The sequence below is a fragment of the Carassius auratus genome, unplaced genomic scaffold (assembly GCF_003368295.1).
Source record: "Carassius auratus strain Wakin unplaced genomic scaffold, ASM336829v1 scaf_tig00214714_1_2670353, whole genome shotgun sequence".
In the NCBI taxonomy this organism is placed as follows: Eukaryota; Metazoa; Chordata; class Actinopteri; order Cypriniformes; family Cyprinidae; genus Carassius; species Carassius auratus.
In genome coordinates this window covers 1,465,511-1,492,942 of record NW_020527778.1, presented here as the reverse complement: position 1 = coordinate 1,492,942, position 27,432 = coordinate 1,465,511, and the positions used below count along the sequence as shown (strand labels likewise).

The window sequence follows — 27,432 nt, the reverse complement described above, 5'->3', positions numbered from 1 at the left end:
TTTGAAATGTTCTATTCATCACAGAATCCTAAAAATAATGATGAAATACTTAAGCAAATCAGCATAGAAGAATGCTTTCTAAAGGATCATGTGACACTGAAGACTGGAATAATTTTTACTTTTATTATACGAATACATTAAATAGTAAAATAAATTAACACTAATGTTTCTCAGTATTATTGTTTTTACTGTATTTTTGATCAAATAAATGCAGCCTTGGTGAACACAAAAGACTTCTTTCAGAAACACTATAAAAATCTTACCATCCTGAAGCTGATGTGCTTTTAATGGGCTTTTCCTCTTCTAGTGAGGAGACGATCACCACAGTGATGAAGAACACCCGTACGAAACGACACCCATCCCCGCGTCCATCGCCCAGGGGAGCTCACTGCTCCGAGACGTCCACACCCGAACCGCCCAGACAGAGACGAACCCTGGCCAGGAAGACTGTACCGACGCTGTACGTTCCAGAGCAGGAGGGTGCCACGGCCAGGAACCCAAGATGGGTTGAAGTTGAGGAGACAATCGAGTATAAAGTGAACAAATCACCCAAGCTTCCAAGAAGAAGAGGCATCTCCCCCAGCAAGTTCTCACCACCTGGCAATCCAAACACTAATAACTCCAACAACAAGTTAGTAGAAGAGGCAATGGGTGCCGCAATGGCTCTGCAAGCTTCTTCTGATACACATGAAGAGGAAACTGCACAGAACGTGTTCGAAGTACCTTCAGGGATCGACAATATGACAACATTCGAAATGAGTGACCCGTGTGTCTCTGATGAAGATGATGAAGAAACTATTATCGTGGAGCCTGAAGACGACGAACTTGATGCTCGAGATTGCAAAATGCTGACTGACGGGAATCGAGTCCTTACTCTTGAAGATCTTGAGGACTACGTCCCTCAGGCAGGTGAAACGTTCGGCAGCGGTACAGACCATCACATCTCCGTCGAGAAGCCAAGTGAGATCTCGGTGTTGCAGAGAGAAATTAACGAGTCTGTTATTGGCAAACCCATTGTGCTGAACGTGGTACGTCCGGTGCCACCGGCAAAACCTCGCAAGGGATTATTTGGCTCCTTCAAGGAACACATTTCCAGCATGTTTAGTCCAGGTTTATCGGTGGGTGTCAGCTCGCAGGCAAGGCGAGAGAAGATTATACCTATTCATGTGACGGGAGAACCTTCATCCAACTATTCACACCATACCAGTAGCTTTGCAAAGCTTGAAGTCCAGTCGACGTACTGCTCCGTGCTCCAGAGAGAAAAGGAGGGAGGTCTGCAGAGCTTCAAAACACAGGTTTCCACACAAACCCGCAACTACACACCCACCGGACAGGTCACTCTTCAGATCAGCAAGAAGAAGCCATTTGAAAATCAGTAATCGGGATGAAACCACTCAGGATAGATTCCCCGATGCTCTTTTCCAGCATGCAAAATCAGGACATACAACTAGGCCTAGTCTTAAATGGGAACACTTCTGTAAAATCTTGCAATCTGGGAGTGTAATTCAATCGTAAAGCTTCTGCTAACAAGCAGATCATTCCATGTTGAGGCAAATGATTCACAAACTCCTTTATATCCCGCAGTACCTAATGAAGACTTTCTAATTACTTGAGTTCCTGTGAGCTTATGTGTAGCTGTGCCAAGTCTGACACAACATGAATCCTGGTCCTGGAGAACCATCGTCCTTCAGAGTTTATCTTCAACCAGCTCCAACACAGTTTTCTTGAAGTTCCTAGTAAGTCTGAAGACCTTAATTAGCTGGTTCTGATGTGTTTAAATAGTGTTGTATGTAAACTCTGTAGGACAGTGGCCCTTCGGGAACAGGTTTGGATGCCTTTGGTCTATTTATTCCCTTGGTCTAAAGCAGAGGTTCTCCTCTCTGGCCCTCGAGGTCCACTTTTAGCTCCAACCTTGATCACAATTTTCTTTAACTTTCTAGTAATCCTGAAGACCTTGATTAGCTTGTTCAGGTGTGTTTGATTAGGGTTGGATCTTCTGAGAATCTCTGTCCTAAGAAATAACAGGGTGTTTGTGTGTCAAGAAATCCAAATTATGACTCAAAAAATATGATTTTATCTGAATGTAATTTATATGCTGTTTGGAATTAATGTACCTCAGCAATACATATATTTAACTGTTTTTCAAGTTGATTGCATGTGCTGTTCTTTGGTGTAATGCACTGTGGGTCGTTGAATTTGAGGTCTAAGTTGAGGTATCTGAAATCTTGAATATGTCATCCTGCACTGAAGACTAGAAGTGTGAAGAAGTGTTGCAATGTGAATGTATAGGGATTTGTAGACTGACAAAGCAATAGTTGTGGGAGATTTTAAGACTTAAGAACCATAACACAAAATCTATTTAATGACTTTAGAAGATTTATTTTAAAAAGTATTTCTTGTGCAACATGACTTTAAGCACATAGTATTTACAGATTTAAAAAGTTTTGCGATTTACTGGAGTAATACTAATATATATATGTGTTTGAACTTTAAATACAAATACAAATTTTGTGTCAACCAAAATTTGCATGTGTAACATAATTTGTATTGTTTTGGTGGATCACATGGTTTGAAATGTTTTGGTAAAAGCAAAATAAATTAGGACTGCCAAGGGTGTTCAGCAGATAAAAGAAAACTTGAATAAATATAAATAAAAAAAAGTTCTGCTTTACAAAATAAGAGTATATTTGGATGTGTGTATTATAAATCAAACTTCTGTCCAATTATAAACTGATATCACATAACATTGACAAGTAAAGAAATGATAATAAAAAACAACTTTCAGTCTGTATGGTGTATGGCGAAAATCGTTGGACACGTACAGTTGCTTTCAATATTGCACTCTCATTTATTCATTTCACTCTAGACATGCTTACCTATGTGTGTAAGTACACATCTTCACTGTATACATACGAATGTATGTATACACCAACACACACATAATTAAACATGTAGAATTGTACATATATATTTATATAGACCTATAAATTTACATGTACGCACATTTATAAAAGAGTGCACACAATGCACTCTTGCACACACACTCTCACACACGCGCGCGCGCACACACAACAACAATGTCATGCGTCTGTGGCTCAATGTTTGTCTCCTGTACGTGAACACGCACGCACTCACAGACACAAACGTGAATATCTTTCTCAGACATACTTCATATCCAAAAGAGTCTCTGAAAACAACACCAGGTTGTGATTTTGGACACTTCAACTTTCTTTTTCTCTCTTTCTGTTTTTAAAGCTGAGAATTGAAATTAAATGGAAAATGAAAACAAGAAGAAAGGCATGGTGCTGTTTCGTCTGATCATAACCGCAGGTAAGGGGGTCGATTTGCATAATGTATACAGGTTAAGATTTTTCTTTCCTATATTTTTTTTTTTATATAAAGAACTTTTTCTCTTTTTCTATAAACAAAGCAGAAAAACAAACAAATAACCGAAAAAAGAAACTAAACTCTACAGAGTAGGTCCCCATCCACAGTCCCTTCTGCTGACGGGGGTGACATCAAGCTGTACAGCGCAGTCAAAAACAAATGTATCAGCTTCATTTACAGGTACAGCCATAATCAAGGCACAAAGATCTACAAGTAGATTTTTTTACTCTCTTTCAATAAAGTTGTATAAAATAATATAACATTTTATAGTCTGTACAGGAAAGCAAAAAAAAAAAAAATTCACCCTTGCACAGTCTGTACAAGTTAAAAAATGGGGCGTTTCTTTTCGCAGATGTTTCGCCATCATGTTCCCAAAACCAAACCGAGTCTTCAGCAATGTTCCTGTAGCCCCTCCTCCTCCTCCTCACCTCTTCACAGAGCCCCTCCTCCTCATTTCAAAGGCTCCGCCTCTTTCACGTAAAAAGGGCGTGGTCACTCCCACCATCCTCTGATCTGTCCACAGCCTTAATTGGGACAGAAATTCATGATGTGATGCTACATTGTGTGTCCATCTTTGTAAAGAAAAACGTCAGTCAAAACCTGATGGAAAAGTGCATTAATTCACTTCGCTTTCCCAGTGTTCGACAACCCCCGGCCCGCCTCCCCATCCCCGCTCCTGTCCACAGGCGATCTTCAGTGTTCGGAAAAAAAAAGAGCAGCAGAGAGCCCTGTAGGCCAGAAGATCAAGGTTCGAGGTGTGAGACTAGGATTCCTGGAGGTCACAAGGTGATGTGATCTTCATAATCTGGCAGGCGCCAGCACGTATACATATATACAAGATGAAATCATTTTTTTATTTGAATAAAAAATAAGGAGGTAGCCAGAGGCTTCATGGAATGGCAAAAATAAAGGCAATCCAAATAAAAACGAGTGGGGGGGAGGGGAACCCAGCGAGCCTCTACGTCCCCGAATCATGAGTTAAAATAAAACATCTAAAAACCGAAGGGTGGTGCGCCAAACGTCAGTAGTATTCGTCTGCGGTTTTGGCCTCGTGAGGGCAGGGGGAGTTTGGAGACACGTTCATAAAGAGTCAAAGTGCGATCACAAGAGTTCGTACTGCCGCAGGTGCATTCTCTGGATGATGTCTCTGCAGTCATTGAAGACCCGGCGGATGTTTTCCGTGTCCACTGCACATGTGAAATGGGGGTAACAGTAGTGACGGCCGTCTCCGCTTTCTGTACTGATCCTCTGGGAAAAGAATTCAGAAGGGATTTCAAATGATTACAACCATTTTTTGATGATTAATCACATACTTTTTGTAGGTAAAATTCATTTAAGAAACAAATATCTTCTTTTTCCAGATTCTTTTTTAAGGCTAAACAAGGTTTAAATGACAGTGTCTATGCAGCCAATATTCTGCCATCTTCAAAGTCTGAATTGAGTGTAGAGGTTTTTTTTTAAAGGTACATGAAATAACGCCACAGCACACATTCTTTATCAGTTTTGGCTGATTTTACTTAAAACAAAACATATACAGTGACTAGAGTTAAAATTGTGATTGATAAATCCTAAATAATATTGAACAATTTAACTCTGATGTTTTAACACACACACACATAGATATATATGTATATATGTGTGTTTTCCTGGACCTTTGAACATAGTAGTTCCCTTGCTGTCTATGCAGGGTCAGAAAGCTCTCGGATTTCATCAAAAATATCTTAATATGTGTTCTGAAGATGAACGAAGGTCTTACGGGTTTGGAACGACATGAAGGTGATTAATTAAAGACTATATGGCATTATTTCCCTGTCAAATGTCAAGAGCGCATTATTGTAGCGTGAAAGTACATTAATATAATGTGCGAGCGCAAATCTCTCTCCTCGAGCGAGATTCGCGCTCCTCACATTATATTCCACGAGCGAGGAGAGAGATTCGTGCTCGCGCATTATATTAATGTACTTTCGTGCTACAATAATGCGCTCTAGATATTTGACAGGGAAATAACGCCATAAGACTATCCCTTTAATGCTGAAAAATGAGCACATGGTAAATATGAATTGTTTAGAGAGGCACAGTATGGCGCTAAATATTGGTTTACTTATTTAAAGTAAATATTGGTCAAAAATGTTGGCAAAATCAATTATTGGTCAATAGCTAGTCTACAAATTACCACTCAACAGGGTTTTCCTCCATCATCTTATAAGAAAGAAGGAAAAATCACAACTAAATGAAGCGACCTAAACCCTGTGTTTAATCTGTGTGTTTCAAAAAGACAATACTTACCAAAAACTCGTCCCGAATGAAATACTTGGCTCTTGTCACTTTGGGGTCTTCACCGGTTTCAGGAGTTACTGAAAGAGAGCACAAGCTCGACAGATTAACATACACTGACCTGCACATGAATCCAGTTCACAAAACTACATGATCTTGGTTTTGACCAATCTGAATCTCCGGTTCAACTCAATAACTCACACAGATACACTGCACAAGTCATCTTTTCATCAACTAACTACTAAAACTTTAGGACTACACTATTTGAGTACTACTGGGACTTTATTGGTGTGTGTCTGGGTGAAAAGCCTAACCTTTATCAGGCAAGGTGTATGAAGCATATTCAGGGAAATAATCTTCAATTTTGGATTTCCCAGCTAATACTTTCTCTGCCAGCATGTCTTGTTTGTTTAGAAACAATATGACAGAAATCGTCCGCAACCATCTGTGAAAAGAAGAAATAAAGACCCGACAGAGACAGGGATCAGTAAAGCTTGTGCTTACACTCAAAAACAAGTAATATGCTAGGAAGAAGAAAATAAAGGCATTACCTGTTGTTCCAGATACTGCGAAAAAGAGCAAGTGCTTCCCGTAGCCTGTTTGTGTTGTTGTCTTCCCTTAAGACCATGTTATAGCTGCTGCTCGCTACCACAAAGATGATCGCTGTGACGTCTGCAAATCAGCACCACATTGGTGGAATCAGTGTGTCTTCTTATTTTCTGATATGTTACTTAAAATCTATTCATCCTAATGTTGTTTCTTTCTTCTTCACAAACGAAGATATTCTGAAGAATGTTTGTAGCCAAACAGTTGACGGTAACCTCTGACTTCCACAGTATGGAAAAAAATACAATTGAAGTCTATGGCTACCGGTAACTGTTGAGTTACTCACATTCTTCGAAATATCTTCTTTTGTGTTCAGCAGAAGAAACTCATACAGGTTTGGAATGACATGAGGCTGAGTAAATGATAACACTAATTTATCACTTTTAAGTAGGAGATGAGATTGTTAAAGGTCACACATCAAAACGTGTTTAACATTCAACTCAGTTTACCATTAAAACACTGAATCCATTTTTTCCTTTCGTCTCTCTGACCTCCCACATCAAACATACTGAAAGAGAAGAACAGAGACATGAGGCTGTAGAAAGATGTGAAATGTGTCCCTCTAGTGGACATGTGAAGACATTACAAACAGAAACACAACTGCAGTAAATACAGGACTCACTGAAAGTTGACTTTGTCAACTTGAAATCGTGTCTCAAAAATCCCTGATGTTAACACTCTGCAGCGAAGCAAGTCCTGAAAGAAGAACGATTGAGTGAAAGTGTGTAAGAGGAAAACAGTTTATGAAAATAAACGTCTCAACGCATGCAGTCTCTCATCTAGAGAAAGCTGAAACAGTACCTGGTCTGTTGGAGTATAGTCGCTTTGTCTCACTGCATCAATCCGGTCAAGAAAGCTGTAAAGACAAAAATGAAGAAGAGCATGAAGAAAAAGCAAATATAATATAAAATGTCAATATACAATCTCTCTTTTTTTATAATTTACTTTTTCTTTTTTTAGAAACCTTATACATTTCACAATTATTTTAAATATCTTATTTTATATTTACTGACAACTTTGATCAATTGAATGCATCCTTACTGCATTTCTTTCACACACACACAGACAATAAACTAATAAAATAAATAAATAAAATAATATCTTTGTGACCCCAAACACAACATACAAACACCAAGAATCTTAAACTAAAAAGCACCTTCAAATCTGCTTCATTGTCTCTCAAATGTGACTTTTACTTTCATCATATCAGACTTTTTTATTAAAAATGGCAACAACTATCAATAAACAGCCACCGCTCTTATTCCAACAATGCTCTTTTGAAGGTCTAGATACCTGTTGCTGTATCAGATATATTCACAGAACCTGAAAGAACCCCTGAAAGCATCCCTACAGCAAGTATGTTAGATAACAAGCCCATGTCTTTCTCTTACTTCCCTGCAGAAAGGCAGAATATGAGCCCAACACTCTGTGACAATCATGTGATATTAGTGCTATCAGCACTAACAGAGACTAATATAGACTCATCCCACAAGCTTGTGACAATCTGTAACGACATTTACCCCCAGAAAAAAGATTAAATAATAAAGGGAAACTAGGTTTAGGTGGAGATCTCTTGCTTTTAATTGATATGTGATATCGAAGCATTTCTTTCAGATGTGAAGTATAACATAGTATGATTATGAATTAATGATCAGGACATTACTTTCTAACACATTGAAGTCAAGTCATAATATATATGAAAGAATACTTTTATTCATCAAGGATGCATTAAACTGACCAAAAGTGACAGTAAAGACATTTATAATGTTACAAAAGATTTAGATTTCAAAGAAATGCTGTTGTTCTGAACTTTCCGTTCATCAAAGAATCGTGGAAATGTATCACGGCATAACTGTTTTCAGCATTAATAATAAAATTATATTTTTTTTTTTTAAGTTTTAATTTAGCAGCAAATCAGCACATTAAAATGATTTCTGAAGATCACGTGACACTGAAGACTGGAGGAATGATGCTGAAAATACAGCTTTGATCACAGGAATAAATTAAATGTTAAAATTGATTAAAAGAGTAAATAAACAATAAATTATAATTTAAAATAATATTATTTTAAAATATTTTATATTATTTTAAATTTCAATAATATTTCACAATATCACTTTTTAAATCTTCGGTGCACATAAGAGAGTTAATTTAAAAATATATTTAAAATAAATCAATATATTACATTCTTGACATTAAATAATACATTCCAATTATTGATTTCAAATGAACCTGATTATATTATCTTAAATCAAATTTTGGGTCAATGTTTTCTATACTTTATTTATTTTTTTTATGTGGTGAGGAGCGATGAGTCCAGGTTCTAATCTGACCTTACAGAACATTGTATATTTTATATCAGGAGCAGAGACCCATTTCTTCACATTTTGTTTTGTGGTTTCATTAGAACAGACAGCGATGCATGGAGTAAAAAACAACAGACTGGGAACAAGAACACTGTCTGCGAACTCACTGTCTTCATTTGAACATCGTTGTATTTAAAAACTGATAACAACCAGTCAGCAAAACATTACAAAGCACAAAATCCAGCACTCGATCTCACTCATAATAAACACACTGAATGACAACAACTCCTGCTTGTCAGCTGCAGATGCTTAGGGCTGTGTATGGCCAAGAATCTGGCGATATGATATGTATCACGATACATGGGTTGCAATACGATATATTCCGATACACTGCGATACTGTAAGCAAGGCGCTATATTGGGATATTTCTTATTTTAGGAATAGTATATATTGTAAGGAAAGCTGTCATTAAAAATGCCACCATATGCAAATCTTAGCATTAATAAATACATTAAAATTGTTTAACCAGAACTCAGTGGGATCTGCATTTGTAATAATCAGTCCCTGTAACATTCAATGTTATTAAACAACTTTTTGTGCAGTATCAGTAAAGGGGGATAAATTAAAGTGCTTGCAGGATCCTTTAATAAAATAAAACAATATACAAACAATAAAAGCATAATCTGAAAAACCAAGCCTTGTGCATTATATAATATAATACAGTTGGTTTGATAGCTTTATCTCAAACGGTGTCAGTTTAATTAATTTAATTGGGTACAGTATATAAAACAGTGCATTATACTGAATGATATTCTGTATATTTTACAGTTGGTTTGATATCTTTAGATCAAATGGTGTTGTCATTTAAAGGATCTATATTATTACATACATTAAAAGTTGTACAATTATTATAAAACGGTAATTCAAAAAATGGAACTCTGTGCAATAACAGGGATGTTTTTCTGAACATTTTACTAATGGTTTTATATTACTATGTCACGTAGTTCAATTGTTTAATTAATTTAAATGGTTAATTGTTTAATTTTTTCCCCATAGAAATTAAGACTTGTGCAACGTAAGGGGCATAGATTTATGACTATCTGAGTTAGTTTGGGCTCAAAACATAACAGCCACAAAGAGTTTAATTGGCCAAAAACAAGACAAATGTCTAATGAATGTCAAACGTCAAACTAAATGAAAACCGCGACGCAACCACTCCATAAAACGCCCCTAAAATGAGAGAAACTGCAGCCTCGGGTGGCATCAGTGCAACAGTGGACGTTATCACAAAATGACGGCACACTTCAGCTTTGTAAAAAAAATCTTTCACCCTCCATTACTAGCAGCGAACAACTTTAACGCTAATATTAGTGGCGTGCTCTAATAGCAATACTAGTATTTCCTGTCACTCAGGATTTGTACAGAGATGAAGACTGTCTTCTAGTGGTCAGGAAATTTGAAACTTAACAATTGCCATGAATCTTGTATGATTTATATATATATCGATATTACATTTCTGAGAATCGATACAGTATCGCCAAACAAAATACCGCGATACTCACGTGTATCGATAATTTCTTACACCCCTAGGCCTTCTTCTGTATCAAACACATCTTTGGCATGAGCCGATTCATAAAGCATTCATAAAACTGATGCATCTCTACATACTATACCTACATTTCACTGAGCATGTTAATGCATTTCCAATGTTGCCCTCTAGATGTCTCGGCTGTATTAAACCTCCCTAACGAACTACAATACAGTGATCTCTCTGAGAACAACCAAAACTACCTTTCTCTCAATGTGAGCAGAGCACTCAAAAACACTGGCTATACATCTCAGGAGTATATAAATAGCTCTTTACCAGCATCGGGCGGCTGAGGAGGTGTTTGTGTGACAGGCTGTCTATCTGTCATCAAGAATACGTACAGTATTGACAAGATGTGTGCAGCAAGCCCCCACCTCCGTCTTGTGCCGTTTTAAATGTAGTATTAAAAGTATTAAATGTTGTACGTATAGGATCAGTGTTGACACAAAGGTTGAAGAAGAACAATCCAAACAAATTCCACTGGTTGATTTAGACAGAACAAAAACGGCACGGCAACTAAAACATTCCATGACTAAGAACTAATCAAGATACATTGAACTTCATCACAGTAAAGCTAAACTGAAACCCTTTTTATTTGTTTAAACAAAAGTATAAAATTTGTTATATATTATATAGTAATTTTATATAGCATACATGTGACCCTGGACCACAAAACCAGTCATAATAACATTTACATTGATGTATGGTTTATACGCATCAGACAATATTTGGTTGAAATACAACTATTTGAAAATCTGGAATCTGAGGGTGCTAAAAAATAAAAAACTCAATATAGAGAAAATTGCCTTTGAGGTTGTCCAAATGAATTCTTAGCAATGCATATTACTAATCATAAATAAGGTTTTGGATACATTTACAGTAGAAATTATCTTCATGGAACATGATCTTTACTTAAAATCCTAATGATTTTTGGCATAAAAGAAAAATCGATAAATTTTGACCCCTACAAGACTGGATTTGTGCTCCAGAGTCCAGGGTCACATATATTGTAAAAGTTTTTACACAATAATATACTGGCTTAACCAATCAGATTTCAGAAATTATTATCAATTATCCAATTTACAATAGTTCTTTTAATTTGTGTGTGTTTATTTACATGTTTTTATTTCATCTCCCTTGGTTGCTCTTATGCTGAAAATAACATCTCTCACGCTGTTAATCCGATTTATCATCCTGGTTTTTCCGAGTCTGGAGAATGTTCAGTACCACAGATGAGATATAAGATAAGATAAGATAATCATGCCCAGATTGTGCTCAGTGGGTGCTTTGTTCGCTGTTTAGGAACACGAGTTAAATTCTAGACCAGAAAGCAGGGAAGTTGTCCCTGGAGTCATTCCAAAACCAGTAAATCCAGTTCACACACGGAACAATATGGGAATGTTTGAACATGTTTCACATGCCCTATTGAGTGCAATGTTGAAAATGTTGACAGAGGACAGAGTCTGACAAGAATGGAAAAACTTTTGAATTTTGTCTAAGACATTTTCAATTTTCTAGTCTGCATTAGGTTTGGACTTGTAAATCTTAAAAAAAAAATCTTGATGTTTGCTTTAACTTTAATGCAACTCATTCTGCATACACCCACACACTCTGCATTTTTGAGTCTGAGCTGTGAAAATCCCTGCATCTGGGTTTGCAGGCATGAAATGAAACTAAAAAAATCAAATTTGACAGTACTGATCACAGGGTCTCGCTTAGGCCCAGGATCAGGTTTCAGTTTAATGCTCATGCATGCATACGTACATATATCAGAGTATTGCTTTTCACTTGTTGCAAAGATTTAATTGCACTTTAAATGGAAAGCCCAAACTATAAATGAAAGGCATAAATTCCTGTAGGTGCTAGCAATGCATGATCATGAAAATGCACGACCTAAAAAATAAAAAGCAAAGTTTTGCATGTGTCAAATGCATACATGCAAATTAAAATATAATTTAAGAATGCAAATGATAATTAGTTTTATATTCTTTGTAGTGTTAATTAATGTTGTCCTTAGTTTGAATTAATTGAAAATGAGTCACATATTTTCATTGTTTTTCAGCAAAAAACTTTTAAAAATATATTATCACAAAATAAAAATGTTGCTTGAATAATTATTCTGTAAATTAGACCCCGGGGGGGGGGGGGGGGGGGAATATTCCTTTAAAAAAAAAAGAGAGTTGCTAAAATAATCAGTGAGACAAGAGGGGAAAAAAATACATATTAATAATAATAATAATAATAAACCTTATTGTAAACCTTAACCTCAATACAGAATTATGCATAGAAATAATTTTCGAACATAAATTGCTAGTAAATTACATAAATAATTACAAAGAATAAACAAGCAACACTCAATTAAATGTGAAATTCTAAGATGAAAGGCCTAAGTACAAGGTATTTCTTGTAAAACATACTTCAATAAGTTATACTTAAAGGTATTTCTTTGTTTTATTTACAACTTTGAAAAATACTTTACATTGAAGTTACATACTCGCCACAAGACATCTGTCTGTTGTAAATCATATTAAAAAGCTGTATTTAATATGATGCCATGATGGTTTAATAATCACTTTTGGTTTTCGGAGGTTTGAGCGGTTGTGCGGTGCTATTTTTAGCGAAATGCTGGCAAACTCACAAAACAGAAACCCGAAATGCTAAAAATGTAATTCATAATCTGTTGCTATTTTTATCAACTGCACGTGTGCGTGTTTGTTTGTGTATCTATGTAAGAAAAAAGAAGAGCGAGAGGAAGGAAGAGAGAGCGAGCGCACCACTGTATATCTGTGAATGTTTTTTCACTTCAAGCTCTTCTGAGTTCTGATATGTATAACCACACACACACACAGGCCCTTTCTGCGCCTCACCTTCTCTTTCTGACCTTCCTTTGTTTACGCGCATTGCCGGGATACTCCCTTTGATTCGGCAGCGCGCGCACACACACGTGACGCCCTCCACCAGTGAGTGCGCTGCAGTCTGTGCTATTAATAGCTCCTGCTTGCCCCGGCTGTGCTGTTCCTTTACATAAGCGCTGGCGGAGGGAGGAGGGGGACAGACAGCCCAACCACAACCTCCATACAGCCGGGCCTGCAGAACCAGCGCCACACACAACTGGGATCTCTCTCTCTCTCTCTCTCTCTCGGTCTCTCACTCGGACTGCTGTTTTCACTGTTTCTGTAGAAGTGTCCTCTATCACAACAGCACGGTCTCGGGCTCACCGACCCACTTCCGTACAAACACGTAATTGTGTGACATTAATATGTAATCCGTTTTCTTTGAGGCCCATAACAGGCATGGAATAGGTAACAGAAACGAGCCCAGACAGATCACGCAATCGTGTAATGATCTCACAGGTCAAAGGGCAGTCGCTCGATCAAACCCTCACATCACATACATAGACAGTAAAAGAAATGGACACAGCGACCCCATTGGAACTCAATTGAGACAAATGAAGCCCAGTTTTAGCGTTTTTTAGCACTTCCGTTTCTGACGCGCAGACTCAAACGAAGCTTGACGACGTCAGCAACCTGTCTGACAGATGTAAATCTTCTAGTAGCTGTGCGTGCAAACTGCCATCGTTAATCTTGCGGAGACGGCGAGCTTGAGCGGGGAGTTCTTTGTTGTGAGTGAGCAGGAGTAAGTATTCTGATTAATTATTTTGTATAGTATTTTAAAATGTAACGCCAGTACGCCATGTTAAGTTAATTGCCTGCGAGCTTCTCCACCTGTCTGTACGGTAATGCGACAGAGAGCCGAGTGGTTATGACGCAATCGTTAGCCTATTTTTTACAAAAACTGTTTATACGGGGCCATAATGTAACATAGAAGGTAATGGAGCCCTTTATACATTGTCGTGTATCTTTAGAAATACATAATGGACAAACAGAGTCTTTAAACGCCTCAGATGTAAAGTTATTCGCTGTCAAAGTGACGCCAAAATGAATGGGAGTCAATGGGAATGCTAACGCAAGTGAAGTTCTGCTAAAAGATGGCAGCCCCCACCCGACTTCAACTTCCGGTCGAGTTCCTTGCCCCTTGATCACATACTGCACAGAAGTAGAGTATTGAAGGTATTATAAATAGCTACAATATAAAAGTTTTATGACACTTATGAAGAGTTACTTCCTGGTTGAGTTACGAAATGTAATTTACAAACAATAAAAAATCCTTTGTAAAATAATTTTGACAATTATACATATCTGTGTGTGTGTGTATATATATATATATATATATATATATATATATATATATATATATATATATATATATATATATATATATTTTTAGTCTCAGTAGTGAATCATTTAATATTTTTTTTAACCAAGTGTACTGTATATCAATTATGAGGAATGTTTTCATAAAATAAAACAAATAAACAGTTTCCCATCTTTTTTATGTTATGTTTTGATGCCTGATTTCGCTGTTTAAATGCAACTGTATGCAATAATAATAAAAATTGTAAATTTATTCGAACATTTATTACAATACTAATATTTGTGTCTTAAGTTTTTTTTTTTTCAACAGTTGAACTAATACTTATTTTGATGGGAAAGGACAGGAAGCCATTAAAGCTTCTCTTTTGTTGATAAGAGCTTATAAATAGTGAAGAGGCATGTGTTGTGTTCCCCAGTGCACATTAAAGCAACTTAAACTCAGAGCAGATGTAAAGATGGAGTACGTGGAACACTATTTCCAGCAAATCATCTCTGAGATTCTTAAGTATCATAACCTTTAACCCTTTTAAGTCATATTGCAATTTCGGTTTCAAATTCCAGTTAATTGTGCAGCCCTAGCACAAAATCTTGTGTGGGAGATCGAACACCACTAACTATAAATTTCAAAAAAATAAAGAACCTGAATGCAAGTAGATTTATCTGAAAACTTTCTCAAATACCATCCACTCCTGGATCACAGCAAACACATTTGAGCAGACACGGATTTGAAATTGTATAACAGAGGAATTCTCAGTATTGTAAAAGTCTTCCACAAAGAACAAGCCTGTATTGAGAGCAGCCGGGTGTCTGTATGATCCTCGGAGTATCTCCGGGCCGTTTCTGACTGAGAGACAACAGTCGCCATTATTTGTCAGGCACTGCACTAGCTGGTGATGCTATCTGTGTCTTACCAAGCGGCTGACCAACTCCCATGACCTGACCATCCTCCTCCTGCTTTCATACCTGACACATGGCCACTGTTACACAGGAGAAACGCCAGCACTGGTCTAAAAAAGCCACCAGTGGACGACAACTGACTGTTTGTGTACCTACAATCTCCAGATGCAAAGAACCTTCTATATATATTTAACCTGTTTTTAGTGGGTTGCCTGAATGTCTTAAGGAAGCGCTGAATAAACCGGCTGGTTTCCAGTTCATCTGAGCCTGATCAGACACGTTCCTTCAAAGGATGTGCAAAACTACATATTTCCAAAACAGACTAGTTGTTTAGTTGCCTGAACTGGTTTCAGGTTTACCTGACCCTGATTTACAGATGCATCTAACATCTAAAGCGCAGTGACTTCAAACCAAGTTCTTTTTAAAAACTAGTTTGCCTTACTAATCAACTAGACGGTTGATGGGTAACTAATCCAAATCAGTGGCACAATAAGCACCTGTTCAAAAATTTGAGGTTAGTATATTTTTAGTACATCTTTTATTCAACAAGGATGCATTAAATGAATAAAAACTGACAGTAATGTTACAAAAGATTTATATTTCAAAGAAATGCTGTTCTTTTGAAATTTGAAAATAATAAATGTTTCTTGAACGGCAGATCAGCAAATTTGAATGAATTCTGAAGGATCATGTGACACTGGAGTAATGATGCAGAAAATACAGCTGTGCATCACAGGAAAAATATACACTCTTAAAATATATTAAAACAGAGACTAGTTATTTTTCATAGTAATAATATTTCACAAGTATCGCTGCATTTACTCTTTTTTTTGATCAAAGAATGCAGCCTTGATGAGCACAAGAGACTTATGTAAAAAAACATTAAAAATATACATGCCCATGCAGGTCCAGCTGTGTTCACTGAACATAGATTCACACTATAACAGCTGCACAGTTAAGCTATTCTGTTGGAAACATCAGTAAACTCAAATGACTGACCACCATACAAATAAACAGAACCACTAAACAGTGCAAACAATTATGCAACCTATTTTAATAACTATCAGCAGGGGAATACAATACGCTTTTGTTTAATTCTTAAATTATTTTTTTTTTTGGTAGCTGCAACTCAAGCAAGAAGCAACTCTTAAAAAACCTGATACAATTCGAATAATGGCAGTTCACAAAACCAAACCAAAAGTCGCCATCATGACACAGATACCAGGTAAAGTCCAATCAAACTTATACTTACTAATGCGCACAGTCGATTAGTTGATATTCGTTGGAGCGCTCATAACATGCCTTAACGCCTTCATCATCCCAGAGCTTCTTCGCATGATCGAAAAACTCCTGTGGAGAATACAAACATCTTTAAAACAACAATTTCTCACAAATGTAGAGCACTTGCATGCCAAAGTGACTGAATTTTAATAGCACTAGCAATCATTTTTAGAACTATTGCCTCTTTTCTTCATTTAAAATATATTTCTTGAACTGATACCACTAGATAATTGCAGCTACATTCAGAAAATGTGTTTTGGTTAAAAGCCTTTAGGCTGTTCTTGAAACGGACTGACGAATCACACCGGCCCGTCGCTGCTCCGAGCACATCTCATCATGCAAGTCTCTTTTTCCACTTGTTTGCAACTTTACATAATTTACTTAAATATACCTTTTTATTAGCTTTATTAACATTTACAGTCAATGACTTCTCAAAAGTTAAAGCCAAATATCATTTAAAAAATGCAATCTATTTCCTGAACTGCTATTTTAGAAAAAAAGGTACAAAGCTGTCACTTTTACGGATGAGCTTGTTTCTTCAGAAATGTAGCATTACATCACTGGATCATCAATGAATCCTCTGTGGCGTCAGAATGGGTGCCGTCAGAATGAGAGTCCAAACAGCTGATAAAAACATCACAGATAATCCACAATCAATCCACATCACTCCAGTCCATCAGTTTGGACTCTCATTCTGACGGCACCCATTCACTGCAGAGGATCCATTGGTCAGCAAGTGATGTAATGCTAAGTGATAAAGAAACAACTTCATCTACATCCTGGATGGCCTGAGAGGTGAATACATTTTAAATACAAATTGTTATTGTTGGGTGAAATATTCCTTTAAGATCAACCAATAATACATGTCAGCAATCATTATTTCATCTATCACCTGTTGAACCTAAGAGTAAACCACAAATTACTCACTAAATAAGAAGTGAACGTTCTTGATTTTCCAGTATTTACAATCCAACCGTACCAACATTCTCAAATTGATGAATTCATGTGTGAGAAAAGATCTGCCATTAATTAATTAAAGAGAAATCCAGGAGCTGAAAGAAGATCTGTGGTCTAAAACTGTCTAATTACAGATCTCCATTTCAGCGGAAACCACACCGTCTGAAAATAGTCTGAAAACACAGAGCCAACATTTGTGCAACCAAAAGTCAAGACATCTGCCATATCACTGTCCAAATTTTCCAAAAAGACCTTAAATGTGCTAGAATACCACAACAAAATAATAATAACATAAGTGACCCCGCTGCACACGGTTTAATGCCAACCAAACAAAATGTAAGCACAGTAGAAACAAACAGAATCAGCACGACGGAGAACTTCTACAGTTTAGAATTAGTGTCAGTTTCAGTTTGATTCCGCCAGATCGGATGGAATTCTACTTATTCCACTGAAAATTCCCCTGGACAACCCAATTCCAAAGTTTTCACTTGATACTCTGAAACAAGCAAAGCTGAGAAAAGGACAGTGACAATTTATCCATGACTTCAGTGTCTTCTAGTGACTGGCACAAATATCAGTTTCAGTGAGCCTATGTCAACCTGAGGAGCTACTTTAAGAAACACAAAATGTCTAAATTACAAGTTTCATTCTCTTTAAAATGCAACTATATGTGACCCTGGACCACAAAACCAGTCATAAATTGAGATTTTTTAAATCACCTGACAGATGAATAAATAATCTTTCCATTGATGTATGGTTTATTAAGATCAGACAATATTTGGCAGAGATACAACTTTTTGAAAAATGCAAAAAAAAATCACCTTTAAAGTTGTCTAAATTAATTCTTAGCAATGCATATTACTAATCAAAAATTTTGTTGTTACACATTTACGGTAAGAAATGTACAAAATACCTTCGTGGAACATGATCTTTACTTAATATCCTAATGATTTTTGGTGTAAAAGAAACCAGGTCACATATTTGTATCTTTGTCCTGAATTACACTCAGTCAACTGACAACTAAAGCAATTGATACAAATTAATTTAATGTGAAAACCTTCTCTGTCCGTGGATTAGTCAAGGTCTCCTGGATTAGTCAATCTGGAGATTAAATACTACACAAACCCAAAATATCCCACAAAAACCTATAATTTAACATAACCTAATGTGCTGGCAAACCACAGATGCAACAACAATATATGAAAAAGTACAAACAGAACATAAGATATCATATACCAACATGCTAAACATATTACAATAAGCAAAATGTAAAAAAATACAGTATTTAACTACTTTTTTATATAATTACAATATTTTAACTACTGTCAAAAATGTATAAATATACACTAAACACTAAAAATGAAAACACATCTACAGAATAATCAAGCATGTCTGTAATGTCTTTTATATTTTAGGTGTTTGCTAGAAATGCTAGAACTCCATAGAAGACTAATTTTTATTCTCACTGTAAAAAATTGTAAAATCTACCACCCATTAAACTGCAGTCAAACAACAACAAAGCAGTCAGTATCTGCATTCCCACAAAGTAACTTTCATCAGTAACATACTCAAACTTTCAGTTAGTAGCAGGTACTTCTCCTCAAGTACATGATTTCAAAAGATCCTGCAACAATTGGTATTTTCAGAAATCAAAAGACTCATATAAAAACTTCTCGGTAAGCGGTTCAAAAACGCTTACACAGATTCAAATGTCATTCAAAGCATCTTGGGTAAATTCTGAAAACGAGGTTCCTTACCTGTGTGTAATCAAAGTCAGAGAGCGGCGCTATGCTTTTGATATAGTCGATCCTAAACTGGTCCTCTGGATTGGCGAGCGGGACGGGTGGTATTAAAGTGCTCATTGCAGACACTATGGTCTAGAAGTAAAAACCAAAGAGTTATGAGCCATGAGACCGAGATTAGATCTAGAAAACAACTTGTAGAAACTAAATCAGGAATGAGAGCGGCTCACTCACCACGATGGCGTCCTTCACGTTTTTGCGAATGTCTTGAATTTTCTGTTTCTTTTCCCTGTATGTGAAAACATTTAAAACTGATTAAAAGACAGAAAATATTTTATAAAATAAATAAACTGCAAGACAGAATTTCAAATTTCCTACTACTGGTATGTATATCATTTTTGCCATTAGGCCTATTTAATCACCCTCATGTCATTCCAATTTTTTTTTTCTTCTGTGGAACACAAAATGAGATATTTCAGAGAATCTTCACTCAGCTCTCTTCCACACAGTGACAGCTCAAAACGACCACAACTGTCAAGCTCTCAAAATGACACAAACTATATAATTTGCGAACCATATTCCAAGCCTCGCCAAAGCCAAAACTTGACGTGTCATGAAACCGAGAATGAAATTTGAGAGCTAGAGTGAACGGAAAGGCCTTAAGTAACTAACGATTTGAATGTCAGCCTCTTCCTGGCACAAACCTATCATATGACTTCAGAAGACTTGAAAAATGTAATGCACGAGTCATATGAACTACTTTTACGGTGCTCTGTTATCAACATAAAAGTAGTTTGGAGCTAGACACAGTTGCACAGAATATCTAGATGTGTTATATCAGGATGCAAAAACTTTGAGAGGCCTGCTGAACATTCAGTCTGTGACTCTGTGATCTTACGCACTTCTCACTCATGCTTTACTTGCGTACAGAATCTGTATGAGCACATAACGGTGATGTTGCAGTGAAGCACTAGCTGATAGCATGTAGTGCTACATCACAATCTGCTTCAGCATGTATGAGGGTTTCCTTCGCCATGCCGAGGCTGAAGACAGGGCCCAGCCCTCACATGCACATATGTGACATCAGTACAGTAAACAGATACTCACTCCGCATTAAACCCGTTGACGTGAAGAATTCTCATCTGCTTCACGATAGTGCTTTTCCCCGATTCCCCAGCACCTAGGAAGCAAACACAGCCGTGTGAAAACATGCAAAGTCTCCCAGATAGTACTTCAGATAGCATGGTGTGTGTTCTTCATATGTACAATCCGACATGCCAGACTGAGCTGTCAAACACGGTGCGTTTGAAAACAACCTCGTATGTCGGAAATAACGCCTCGAGTCTCCTCTTACCCAACAACAACAGTCGATGTGTGGCTTTATAAGCCTGTCGCTCTTTTTGCAACTGTTTCTCTATTTTCTTGTTGGCCTCTCGCTGTGTTTTCTCGTCGATGCGCTGGTCTTCGGTTTTACTGCCCCCCAAACACCCCATCTTACTCCCTCGAAGCCAATCTGCGCGCTGATCTTATGAACGATCAATCCAATTCCGATTCCAAAGAGAGAAAATTATCCACAATAGACAGGGGGAAAGGGTTTTGTTTCTCCTCCCTGCTACAACGTCTCAAGCAGCCCGGGCGTCATTCAGGCGATGGGATTGATGAAACCGATCACATTTCGGTCAGTAAGGTGGGATAAGAACTTGCGTCTGGATCTGGGGGTCTCTGTGAGCCCCTGCCAGGCGCTCTTCCCTTCTCTTCTGTTCTCTCGCCCTCTCTGTATTTTTCTGTGTGATATTCTCTGCCTGTATCTCTGCTGTAGTCTGTAACTCAGCACTGCCTCTGTCGGTCACACCTGGCAATGGCCGTTAAGAACCAGGAAAACTGTTACAAAGTAGCGCTGACGGACGAGATCGAACGTTTCGACGTAACAACTTGAGGAAAAGAATGTTACACTGTAAAGTGTAGCGAATGTGACATTGTATCAGCTGAATGACTAGGTCTAAAAGTCTGTCAGGTTTATACTGAGGGGAAAAAAACATCTTAAACCGGTCTAAGCTGGTTTTGCAGGTCTTAAATGGTTTAAGGTCTCTCAGCCTGACAAACTGAAAGTTGTCCCTCTAAATCCAGCCGACCTGACTACTGACTGGGAGCTTTGTTCTGTTATTATACCGACTATTTTAGCACACTATTTAGCATACTAAAGTTCTCCTATTTTATACTTAAGAACACATGACTTTCACTTCTCATAAAACGTCTATAAATAGCTTTTAAATTCATGTAAACTGACGGGTGTTTTGTTAAACCTTTAAAGGGATAGTTCACCCAAAAATGAAATTCTGTCATTATTTACTCACCCTCATTTTGTTCAAAACATGTATGAGTTGCTTTCTTATGTTAAACATAAAATAAGATATTTTGAAGATTGCTGGTAATCAAACAGATGGTTGTTCCCATTGACTTCCATAATATTTATTTTCCTACTATGGGAACTGTTTGATTAACAGCAATCTTCAAAATATCTTCTTTACGTTCAACATAAGAAAGCAATTCATACAGGTTTGGAACGAAATGAGGGTGAGTAAAGAATGACAGAATTTTCATTTTTGGGTGAACTGTCCCTTTAATAACTTTGGTAAACCATGAAATATGCACCATCCTTGCATATACATTTTAACATGGTTTCAAATTATGAAGAAAAATGTAAAAGCATTTTTCCAAGCACATCAACTCTTGCATTGAGATACTGTATGCAAGGTCAAAATATATAAGAAAATGTCTCCTAGTGGCTCAAATGGGTATGACAGTATAGAAAAATCATTTGTGGTTTAAGTATTTTAAATGACGTTAATATTTAGAAATGTAGTGTTGTTTTAAATTAATATAACAATATATTTATGCAAATGTGCAAAATTATATAAATGTAGGCAAAAAAAAAAAACTTTAGGCCCTTTAGGTTAGGAAATTGACTAAATAAGATGACAATATTTAAACATTGCAGAATCATCATGTAAAGTATTGTTCATACAGAACCCACTCTGTAGAAATTCTATAATATCTCATAATAATTTATGTGTGATAGTTGTGCTCACCTTTTTTTTTTTCATTAAACCAATTTTAATCAAACTCCTCTCATAATCTAGAAGTATTGCAAAACTATACCAATTTGTTTCCCTGAACTAAAATAGATGGAAGAGTTTTTGGCAAAAGTGTTGATGCACATATTTAATCCAACACAAAATCTACATGCATGTTTCTGGCCTAAAGCTCAAATCTTTCAAAAAACAACAGACCATATTGCATAATGCTATCATTGCAATTAGCTAGCCATATGCAGTTAGAGCCACGCTAGAGCCAAAGTACACATTCAGTAAATGATAAAACCTATTAACAGGGTGACAAAGTTCAGTTTACAGACCACATACAATTCACATTGCAATGCTACAGAAAGGAGAAATACCAACTTGTGTGAAAGCATGACATCCTCTTGTTTTTCCCTGAAAGGATTCCCTTCATGGTACAACCATAATCAAACTATTCAACACTTATAGAAGGAGCTAAACAAACGGTTGTCTTCTTTTGGCTATTCATAGGTGAAGCATCCATTACAACAGACAAAACGTGCTATATTTTAATATATGTAAGTTAAAATAGGCTATTTTTGCGCTTTCATTAAATATAAGCTACAAGTCATGTTATTTTAATTATAGCCCATGGGCAAAAATACTTGTTATCTCTATTAAAAGAAAATTATATTCACTTTAGGTCTGTGTTATCTACTACTTGATATGCCACATATTTAAGTAGTTACAGTACAACTTGTACAAAGACATTCCCAAGGATGTGTCATTCTCCTGAACTAAAAATAACTGCACCATAAAGCTTCAAGATAACTCGGCAAGATCCTCAATTAAAGTTAATTCATAAGCCACATCTTGGATGACTTCTCTCTCTTTATAATTATATTATCAATTTCTAAAAACCGACAACATCTGCAGCCAAGGTTGCTTAATCTGCCTTTATGTAATTTCAGTTTCATAACACTGAAGTAAAACCAGACATCCTTAGATTAATACAAGAAAATAAATTAATGTAGAAAAATAATGTCTGAAATGCCACTCTGTGTTTGTCTCCGGACAGTTCAACTGAGTCATGTGCCAGGAAACCATAGCTCCAAAACCACTGCTGGATACTGAATTTGATATATCAGACTAGAGGAACAGTTCACCCAAAATTAGATGAACATGTATCCTCCTACGGATCCTCAGCAGTGAATGGGTGCCGTCAGAATGAAAATCCAAACAGCTGATAAAACCATCACAATAATACACAAGTAATCCACACCACTCCAGTCCATCAGTTAACATCTTGTGAAGCGAAAAGATGTGTCCAAGTCTTCTATCCATAATATTGCTTTCTCAAGTGAAAAAAGTTATGGTCTGAATCAGGAGAGAAATATGCACAGATCAAGTACTGCTCTAAAACAATTCTAAACAAATAAGTGGGTGAACTTTTTTGATGCGAGAGGACCACAGGGGATGGACTTGCTCACTGGAGAAAGCATTATTATGGATTATGGACTGGTATTTTCACCAGAAGCAATGGTTTAAAATTAAAACGTCTTGATGCATTTATTTCTTATCAACACACAGTTTTTTTCTGCTTCACAGGATGTTAACTGATGGACTGGAGAGGTGCGGATTACTTGTGGATTATTGTGATGTGCTTATCAGCTGTTTGGGCTCTCATCCTGACGGCACCCATTCACTGCAGAGCATCCATTGGTGAGCATGGGATGCAAATTTCTCCAAATCTATTTCCATGAAGAAGCAAACTCATCTACATCTTGGTTGGCCGAAAAGTAAATTATTTTTCAGCAAATGTTCATATATTTTGGGGTAAACCATTCCTTTAACAAGGCCTCTGACTTTCTTTATATCAAGTGCATTTTGATTTACCAGCATAAAAGCATAAAAGATTACGTAAAAATTTTAAATTCCCAGTGTGGATTAAGAAGTCAGCAGTTCATCATGTTATCAGTAGCAAAGGACAATAAATGAATGAAATCAAATGACAGGAAGTCTAATACCTTTAGTCTTAATGACTCATGCCTTTGGAAACAGGTATCCACACAAATTATTTCAGTATACAATCAGCACAGAGACATCACTTAGCAACATACCACACTTTACAGTCCAGTACTAAAGACATATCTGGAAAACTGCTTTAGATAAAGGAAAATGCTTTACAGCATTTAAAACAGCTGTACAGAGTCAGATTTGGTCCTCATATTTAATTTGATACTATTCAGTAATTTTCTGTAAAGTGTTATTTAAAATCAAATGTGCAAGTGTGTAGTTCAGTAGGATGTCTAGCTGGTTTCCAGCATTAAACTGAAAAACTATCAGAATGTTTGCGTGAGATCTCAGTGTCCCAGGGGTCAAAGTAATAGACTCTTTTACTATGACTTAGTATCTTATCAAAGCATCATGTCCTGGCTGAAAAACTATATGAGCTCAGTTTTATTTTCTGATATGTCACTCACTTACATCATCACCAGATCCATTCATTGTCTATGGAAAGAGAATAATATACTTTTTAACATTTATTTTACACACACACACACACACACACATACATATACACATATTTGTATATATATATATATATATATATATATATATATATATATATATATATATATATATATAGACACACACACACACACACACACACACACACACACACACATATATATATATTTTTTTTAAATGGCCCAAGACTGCAAATAATATGTATAAACAGATAACCTAAATTAAAAAGACATAAAATATTGCATGCTAAAATAATTTTTCTTGAAGCCTGAACATATGGACGTATTATTATAGAAGTATTCTTAATGCCTTGTAATGAAAGACATGTAACTATGGAATGATATTGCGGACTTTATTCAAAAGGAATTGCAAATTGCAAACACGCAATTTCCACGCAATAAGGGCGCAATTTCCACATTGGGAGTGCAAAGGCAATGTGGTAATTAATATTGCTATTTAAATATGACAGGCTCATAGGTCGTAAGATATGGGAAACACAATTGCAAACGGACTTTGCATTTCCATTTTAAATTTGGCAGACACTGTGCGTTTGCTTAAACAAAAATGAAAACGGTAATGCGCGATTTGCATTTGCGTTTGGATTATGTCACATTTTATGCGTCCACAAATTGAAAACGCAATTGCAAATACAATTTGCAATTCCTTTTGAATAAAGTCCGCAATATCATTCCATATGTAACAATGCATTATATCTTTTATATTTTGTAATAAATAATTGTAACCATGATTATTATTAGGGGTGTGATGAGAAACTTATCCCAGGAGATGAGACTGGGTTCAAGAGAACGAGACAAGAGTTTTTTGACATTTTTAAAGAAATCCTCAATAATGAAAAACGATTCTGAAAAAAAGGTATTAGAAAACTAAACAAAATAACCTAATTTACTAGTGGTTCCGACAAAATGTTCATTGCTTAATTCTTTTCATGTCCCAATTCATAAAGACGTCTTTCAGTGAACGATTCAGGTGTTTATACCCAAACTGTAAAGTTTTATCCCGGTACTTGTTGCTTAAATATCTGTAACAAAGAAATAATCATGTGTTTGACTGTTGCTCTTTCTGGATCAGCAGCAGCGTGAATGATGCATTAACATGGGAACTGCACTTACACTTGCCATGTGAAAGTCATGATAGTTGTCATTTTCAGGAACAAGATCATGTGGGTGTTTGAATTGAGATCGAGATCTTTAAATTATTAATTGTTAAGCTCTAATGTAAACACTGTAAAATGTTTTGTAAGGATATCATCAGGTTAGTGGCACGAGATCTTGTCACATCCCTAATTATTATACGTTATCATAGGCCTATTTACCTATAAAACTTTTAATGCAATGCACTTAAACAAAAGGGAAATGCACATCGAATAAATAATAATAATACTAAAATACTAATCAAATATTCATAATGTGCACTATGTTTTAAATTGTAAATTTGACTTTATATTTTCACACATTCAGTTTTACTACTTAAATCTCATTGTTTGGATACTCTTCCACTCTATCATAATTTATTTTGTCAAAAGAAAAGTATTATTATATTCTACTGATATGCAAATATCCATAATTCATAATGTTTTTCTTGTAGTCTAATGATTATTTAGTTATGTGTCGAAAGCAGAAATAAATACAAACATATAGGTACATGCAAAAATGTAATCATTAAAATAATAATTGATTAATCTCTAATGTGGAGTAGCTATGATGCGTTATGAATGTAACGTTACTGAGAATATATAAATATTCACCTTTCAAGTATATGCTAGCATACATTTGAGAACAGCTATATAACGTCAGTCACAACAAATTTTCAATAATACTTCTATGATAATAATAAGAAAAAAGCCATCATACAGTAGGAAGGGCAGCATCACCCACCTAAGAGCAGCAGCCGATGCGTCTGTTTGTATTCCCGTTTGAGTTCCTTCAAGGCCCTGTCAATGTTCTTACTGACTTTCTTGGCCTCTTTCTCGGCCTCCTTCTCCTCAACCACCACCAGTTTGTCCCAGTTCTTGTGTTTCTGGACGCTGCTGGGAGTCTGGAGCAGCTGCAGCCTCCTCTTTCCTCCTCCTCCGTTCTGGATGAGCGCTCTGTCCGCGTCTCCACGCCGGAGCTCCCCGGTCGGGATCTTGCCGGAGTCCCCTGCGTGTAAAGGGGAGGTGGATGATGTCTTAGCTCTATTCCCCCCAGAGTCCTCGTCGCGCTGCCTGGAGCCCCGGACGCACGAGGGCAACATCATCATCCCGGGATCCGGAGGCTGGTGATCTGACTCCGAGTTGGCGTTGGAAATGGATCCACTGAGGTCCCCAAACAAGCGGGGACGCAGACTGTAACACAGCCCCATGATGTGGCCAGGCGCTCACTGCTGATGTTTGAGCATAAACACACAACAAACGCTCTATTCCCAGTGATTTAGCGCATCATCACATGAGCTGATAGCACACAGTGCATTTCCCAGCCATGCATAATCCCAAAATGATGCTCTTGTATTTACAAAATGTCATTTTGTGTTTTCTTACAGTCCAACCTACGCGCACTAGTCAGTGATCACCTGACATCTGTCTATGCTGAC

General features: G+C 36.7%; 2 protein-coding genes across 26 annotated transcripts in view; one reads left to right on the top strand and one right to left on the bottom strand.

Annotated features, from left to right (window-relative positions):
- The window catches only part of obscnb (obscurin, cytoskeletal calmodulin and titin-interacting RhoGEF b), a 53,694-nt gene extending 50,751 nt beyond the window's left edge, over positions 1-2,943 (top strand). For 22 of the 23 annotated variants that reach the window (XM_026258432.1, XM_026258436.1, XM_026258430.1 and 19 more), the window contains one exon: positions 308-1,379. In XM_026258432.1, the coding sequence (XP_026114217.1) occupies positions 308-1,379 (1,072 nt within the window). Of the gene's footprint in view, positions 1-307 lie in introns of all 23 variants that reach the window. The other variant, XM_026258428.1, reaches the window with a different exon arrangement.
- Positions 2,829-27,432, bottom strand: gnal2 (guanine nucleotide binding protein (G protein), alpha activating activity polypeptide, olfactory type 2). Of its 3 annotated transcripts, none has more exons than XM_026258489.1 (12): positions 26,739-27,432; positions 20,360-20,432; positions 19,487-19,541; positions 19,268-19,387; positions 16,525-16,622; positions 7,069-7,123; positions 6,890-6,963; positions 6,717-6,775; positions 6,213-6,333; positions 5,976-6,106; positions 5,674-5,741; positions 2,829-4,635 (listed from the first exon to the last, which is right to left on the bottom strand). In XM_026258489.1, the coding sequence occupies exons 1-12, from the start codon at positions 27,202-27,204 to the stop codon at positions 4,489-4,491; spliced, it is 1,467 nt and encodes a 488-aa protein (XP_026114274.1). In that variant the 5' UTR covers positions 27,205-27,432; the 3' UTR covers positions 2,829-4,488. The 3 variants fall into 3 exon arrangements, with proteins under 3 accessions (XP_026114274.1, XP_026114275.1, XP_026114276.1); XM_026258490.1 differs by lacking the exon at positions 26,739-27,432 and adding an exon at positions 20,607-21,150; XM_026258491.1 differs by lacking the exons at positions 16,525-16,622; positions 19,268-19,387; positions 19,487-19,541; positions 20,360-20,432; positions 26,739-27,432 and adding an exon at positions 13,029-13,315.

What these genes read in the sequence shown, in the direction of transcription:
- gnal2 (XM_026258489.1), bottom strand. Translation starts at nt 27,204, where the DNA reads ATGGGGCTGTGTTACAGTCTGCGTCCCCGCTTGTTTGGGGACCTCAGT. An exon ending in GTCAACGGGTTTAATGCGGA is followed by an intron (nt 19,542 to 20,359) that starts GTGAGTATCTGT and finishes TTTCACATACAG; the next exon opens with GGAAAAGAAACAGAAAATTC. An exon ending in ACTATACTCCAACAGACCAG is followed by an intron (nt 6,964 to 7,068) that starts GTACTGTTTCAG and finishes TTCTTCTTTCAG; the next exon opens with GACTTGCTTCGCTGCAGAGT.